At 41.5% G+C, this 6504-nt stretch overlaps 1 protein-coding gene across 1 annotated transcript; it reads right to left on the minus strand.

Moving 5' to 3' along the window:
- Positions 1-4997: 4997 nt before the first annotated feature.
- On the minus strand, positions 4998-5908 carry LOC131225749 (glutaredoxin-C1-like). Its single transcript, XM_058221340.1, has one exon. The coding sequence runs from the start codon at positions 5496-5498 to the stop codon at positions 5190-5192; it is 309 nt and encodes a 102-aa protein (XP_058077323.1). The 5' UTR covers positions 5499-5908; the 3' UTR covers positions 4998-5189.
- Between the last annotated feature and the right edge of the window lie 596 nt (positions 5909-6504).

Here is a 6504-nt window from a genome sequence, read left to right on the forward strand (position 1 = left end):
GGACACAGTAATTGTTAGCTTTACAAAGCCTTAGAACCGTACACACCACAAAGCTATAAAAATAAGAAACCTTTTTTTTATTTAATTATTTTTTTTTCTTGCTTTTCACTTGCTGCTCTGTTGCTGCACACACTTACTGTAATCGGCTACACAATGTGCCTTTTATAGGCTTTTGCACCTAATGTGAAATACCTAATATGCCCTCATTCTATACCATTAACTACATTTAATCCATCAGTTTCAAATGTTTGGAAATCCACCAGCCACAACACGTGCAAAATGTGGAAATTCCAATAACCATAACGTGTGGCTGTTTCAAATGCCATGAAAACTGTAGCATCTGAACTGTCTATTTGGTTTGGAAGTTTCAACACTCCCCTTTAAACCAAAACAGGCTTCATTCCAAGCATCGATCTTAGTCGTCTGAAAGTATCAGTCAGTAATGCCTTGGTGAATATGTCCGCGACCTGTTTAGTGGTGTGACAGTACTCCAATTTCACCATTTTCTGCTTTACTTGATCTCTTAAGAAGTGATACCTAGTATCAATGTGCTTGCTCCTTCCATGCTGCACCAAATTTTTGGCAAGTTCGATTGCCGACTTGTTATCCACATATATAATGGTGGATTCCTCTTGTGGATGTTTCAGCTCTTTTAGCATGTTCTTCAACCATATTGCTTCATCTTCGTATGGATAAAAAAGACCAAATTCCATTGTTCCTTTGACGTACCTGAGGATTCTTTTTGCAGCTAGCCAGTGTGACTCTTTTGGCGCTTTCATGTACCTGCTTAGAAGTCCAACACTGTAGACGATATCCGGCCTTGTGATTGTGAGATACCTTAGACTTCCAATCAAACTCTTGAATAGAGTCGAGTCCACGCTTCTTCCTTCTCTTTTTTCTGTCAGCTTTAGCCCGTTGTTATAGGCGTGTTCACGGCATTACAGTCTGCCATCTTGAACTTTTTAAGCAACTCCTTGGCATATTTTTTTTGTGATATATAAATGCCGCCGACTTGTTGTTTTACTTCGATGCCTAAGAAGAAGGACATCAATCCACTATCAGTCATCTCGAATTCATTAAACATAGCATGCTTGAATTCTTCAAACATCGCCTGACTGTTTCTTGTGAACAACAGATCATCAACATATAGGCATGCTATGAGGATGTCGCCATAAGCATTTTTCTTGATGTAGACTGCATGCTCATATGGACATTGGGTGAAGCCGTTCTCTTGAAGATAGTCGTCGATGCGTGCATTCCAGGCACGAGGAGCCTGCTTCAACCCATAAAGGGCTTTCTTCAGTCGATATGCTTTGTGTTCCTCCCATTGAATAACAAAACCTTCAGGTGGTCAACATAGACCTCTTCTTCCAGAATTCCATTCAAGAATGCAGATTTCACATCTAGTTGGTAGATCACCAACTATGATGGGATGCAAGGGAGATAATCATCCTTATAGTGTCAAGGCGAGCAACAGGAGTGATGACTTCTTCATAATCCACCCCATATTTCTGTTTGTAACCCTTTGCTACGAGTCTTGCCTTGTAGCGATCTATTTCACCATCAGCATTTTGCTTGATCTTGTACACCCATTTGACACCAATAGTTCTTTGTTCTTGAGGAAGTAAAGTTAGATCCCATGTATTGTTCTTCTCAATGACCTGGATCTCCTCTTCCATAGTCATCCTCCAGCATTCTTCTTCTACGGCCTCCTCAAATGTAAGAGGCTCGTGGTCCGCATACAAGCAAAACAAATTTACTTCCTCAGTTTCGGCATAGATATCGTTTAGGCTCCTCATTTTAATAGGAGTCAAGGGAACTGGATGATGACGTGCTGGCTGAATTTTGATTTGATGGAATACTTCCAGAGGAGATGGAACGTATCGCTGGACTTCTACTTGCAGACGTTTCGGTGGAAGAGGGTGTTACAGGTGTCTGCTCCTGGTTCTCATGCTTCTCTTCTTCATATTCTTCAACCGTGACATGATTTTCTTTGGCTGAATCTTCCTCGTTCCATTTCCAGGCATCTTCCTCGCAGAATACTACATCTCTACTCACCACCACTTTATTGGTTAGTGGGTTGTAGAGCTTGTACGCCTTCGATACTTCACTATAGCCGATGAAGATGCACTTCTCGCCACGATCATCAAGCTTTTTCCTTCTCGCTTCTAGAACTTGAGCATAGGCGACACACCCAAAGATCCTTGGGTGCGCCACGCTCGGTTTTTAGTCATTCCATACCTCCTGTGGTGTCATATTTTTTATGCTCTTGGTTGGACACCGATTGAGTAAGTAGGCAGTACATGCAACTGCCTCTGCCGAGAAGCTCTTTGGCAGGCCTTTCTCTTTGAGCATGATTCTTGTCATGTCGAGGATGGTGCGGTTCTTTCGTTCCGCAATGCCATTCTGCTGTAGTGTATAGGCTGCAGTGTGCTGTTGCTTGATTCCTTGATCCCTGCAATACTCTCGAAAGGCATTTGAGGTGTACCTCCACCTCTGTCAGATCTAAGGGTTTTGATTTTAAGGCCACTTTCTTTTTCAACAAGGGCCTTAAAATTTTTTAAAATAGTAAAAGCAGCAGACTTTTCTTTGATTACATACACCCACAATTTTCTATTGAAATCGTCAATGAAGGTAATAAAATATTTATTACCTCCAAGAGAGATTGGCTCCAATGGTCCATAAATGTTAGTGTGAACCAACTGTAATGGTTCTCTTGCTCTTCGGAATACTCCACTCGGAAAGGAGTTCCTTTGTTGCTTGCAGAGTGTGCACGCCTCACACACATGCTCTGAAGCTTCAATAGCCGGCAAGCCATGCACCATACTTGATGAGGATAAGAGTTTAAGGCCACTGAAATGGAGATGCCCAAAGCGAAGATGCCATCTCCATGAATCATTCTTCACGAGTCCATAGAGACACTTCTCAGCCTTTGTTTAATATGGAGCGGAAACATGCGATTCTTTGCTATATGGACATGAGCCACAAGTCTCCCGTGTGCATCTCTTATAGAGAGAGAATGGTTTTCCATGTGTATGACATACCCCTTTTCAAGGAGTTGGCCAATACTAAGGATGTTACTTTTCATGTTTGGTACGTAATACACATTAGAGATAAAATTCGGCACACTATTCTTCTGATAGATTTTAACTTTTCCTTTACCTTTCACAGGAACTTTTGATGAGTCTCCTAGACTCACATTGCCACGAGCATCTTCTGCCAGTTTCACGAATAACTCATTCTTTCCACACATGTGGTTACTTGCACCAGAGTCGAGATACCACACGTCATGTTGATCATATGCTTCTTCTTGTGCAAGAAGAAGTGTGGAGTCTTCTTTTTCATGATTTGATGCTTCTGCATAATTAGAATGTCATCTTGATCTACTGGTGTGCTCCAACAGTCTGAAGCATAATGGCCAAACTTGTTGCAATTGTAACATTGAATATTTTTTGTATTTCCACGACCACGCATGGAACGACCTCTACCATTTCCTCTTTCACGGAAATTGATAGTCCTTTGTTGATTTTGTGATTGGCTTGGATAATATCCACGCCCTCTGCCTCTTGCACGATTGCTAGTGCCACGGCCCCCTCGTTGTGTAGGATCATTCTTTAGAGTCAACTTAGACTCTAAGGTATGTTCAAGCAGTGAACCCGCGTTCTTTTGCATTCGTTGCTCATGTACTTGCAACGGGCTCATCAGTTCTTCAATGGACAGATTTTTCAAGTCCTTTGATTCTTCTATGGCAACAACCATATGCTCAAATTTGGTTTTGAGAGATCAAAGTACTTTTTCAACAACCCGTACATCTTCGATTTTTTCACCATTTCTTTTCAAGTTGTTAACAATAACAAGTAACCTTGAAAAAAAATCAGAAATGGTCTCACCTTTCTTCATGTGTAAGGTCTCGAATTCGGCTCTAAAAGTTTGGAGACGAACCTTCTTCACACGATTAACTCCTTTGAAGATTGTGTTAAGAATCTCTCATACTTGCTTGCATGTTGTCGCTTCAGCGATCCGTTCAAAGGTGGACTCATCCAACCCTTGATAGACAAGAAATAGAGCCTTCTTGTCTGTCTTTCTTTGATCTTTGAGGACCGCCCTTTGATCAACGGTGTAGAAAGCTTCTTCTTCCATTGTGGGTTCTACATACCCATCACTAATGATATCCCATAGATCTTGGGATCCGAACAAAGCCTTCATCTGGATGCACCGGTTTTCATAGTTATCCTTAGATAACTTTGGAATCTGCGGCTGGATGGACGCCATCACTTTTTCACACTATAGATCAACAATGCTTTTTTCTTGGCGTAGCAGTGGCAACACCTTGATCACACGATCTAAACCTTCAAATGATACCTGGTCCCACAGGATCGCCTCGCTCTGATACAGTTTGTTGGCTTTACAAAGCCTTAGAACCGTACACACCACAAAGCTATAACAATAAGAAACCTTTATTTATTTAATTATTTTTTTTCTTGCTTTTCACTTGCTGCTCTGTTGCTGCACACACTTACTGTAATCGGCTACACAACGTGCCTTTTGTAGGCTTTTACACCTAATGTGAAATACCTAATATGCCCTCATTCTATACCATTAACTACATTTAATCCATCAGTTTCAAACGTTTGGCAATCCACCAGCCACAACACGTGCAAAATGTGGAAATTCCAATAACCATAACGTGTGGCTGTTTCAAATGCCATGAAAACTGTAGCATCTGAACCGTCTATTTGGTTTGGACGTTTCAACAGTAATCTGATGCTTAAAACAAGATTTTCTGACTATCTATTTATTTTACATGCTTTGGCGGCCCACCTGAGGTGTGAAAGGGCCAGTCTTTTAGCCCAGAAGACCTACATGGCTGTAGTCAACTTGAGGGAAAGTTGGAATCTTGCACATTTATTTCACATTGGTACATACGCCTACATATGGATCTGTGGGCTCCACACGCATGTAAAACTAACAAACCTTTCCAAACAAATATTCCAGCATTGTAGACCTAAATATCCCATTTATAAATCATAACTACTTAACAACCAGAAATTCTAAGAAAATGCAAATTCAAACACAATACTATCACTTAAAACATAAGTTTCAGTGATCTTTCTTATTTAACTTGATCTTCGGTTACTGATGAGGACGGAAGCAATAACCTTCTATTTGCATGATATCAGAGCATGATTTTAATGCAGAGCTCCTACTTCTTTGAGAAGCGGGACTAAAGAGCCACCGAGGTGAAGAGACATGACCCTATCGATAGGGCCCACCAGCTGACCGCCTATGAAAACGAGAGGAACAGGTGGGCTACGGCCCAACAGCCTGAGCAACACCCTCTCCATTTCCCTTCCGTTGGGGTCTTCATCGATCTCATGGATCGTCGGGTTCACTCCAAGCTCAAAGAAGAGCGTCTTGATAGCATGACACATACAACAAGTGCTCATGCTGAAAATTAGCACTGGGTGTTGGGAGGCCAATGCCAACACTCTCTCCATCCTAACAATTGAAGAAAAAGATCTGCTCTGTCGTAGATAGAAGTGCAAGTAAAGCAGAAGATTATTCAAAAGGAGGAATTCTGTGTGTTTGTGTGTGGAAAAGAGATAAAAGGAAAGGAATAGAAGAAATTTCGCTTAATGGGTGACGAGAAAAAATATTAAAAAGCTGAAAATCAACGAAAAGAGTGGCCAAATGGTTGCGAAAACGATCTTGGTCGCCAAATGGAGAAACAAATTCCTTGGTTTTCTTTTCCTTCTTTCAAAATCAATGGCGATTATGGTAGAGTTGAATTTTGAAATGTGGAGAGAGAAATAGAAGAGAATTAATGGAGTGAATGAGGCACAAGACCAAGACCAAGCTACTTGTATCTTTGAAACACAGGAAGCTTGGCTGTGATGAATGTTAAGTGGTAGGATGGCTTATTTATAAATGCATGTGGGGAAGGTGGATTTCATTTTCCAAGAGAAAAGAAAGGAGGGAGAATTTTTATTTTTTATTTTTTATACTAAACATGTTTTCAGCGCATCATGTATTAAAGTGACTTTTACTTCTGGCCCGGACCCTTCTCGAATTGGAATAAAAAAAAGGTGCATGTCTCATTGATGGGCCCCACATAAGATGCCCCCAGTCAAAGGTCTTCTCCAAATTAAGGCATCTATGGACTGGGGCATCTCCTAGTATCTTGTCCCATCATCCTAACTGGGTGCCTTTTGGTGGGAATCGCAGGATCCGATCCATCAGGAAAAAAAATGGAAGGGAGCAGTCGGTCCATGTGGGGCCCATGGCTACGCGGTTGGCACCGTTCATGAGGTGGGGCCCACTACGGATTATGGATGCCTTGGAAATCTGTATTGTTGGAAGATCCCGATAGGAGTTGGATGGTCAGGAGGAAAGATACGGCAGGAGACCGAATATTGAAGGTTTAGATTCTTGATTTGAATCGTGAAGGCCACATTCAACGGTCCACATGTTATATTGTGTATTCAACATGGGTTTCCAAGCTCA

This window comes from Magnolia sinica, chromosome 14 (assembly GCF_029962835.1).
Source record: "Magnolia sinica isolate HGM2019 chromosome 14, MsV1, whole genome shotgun sequence".
NCBI classification, from domain to species: domain Eukaryota; kingdom Viridiplantae; phylum Streptophyta; class Magnoliopsida; order Magnoliales; family Magnoliaceae; genus Magnolia; species Magnolia sinica.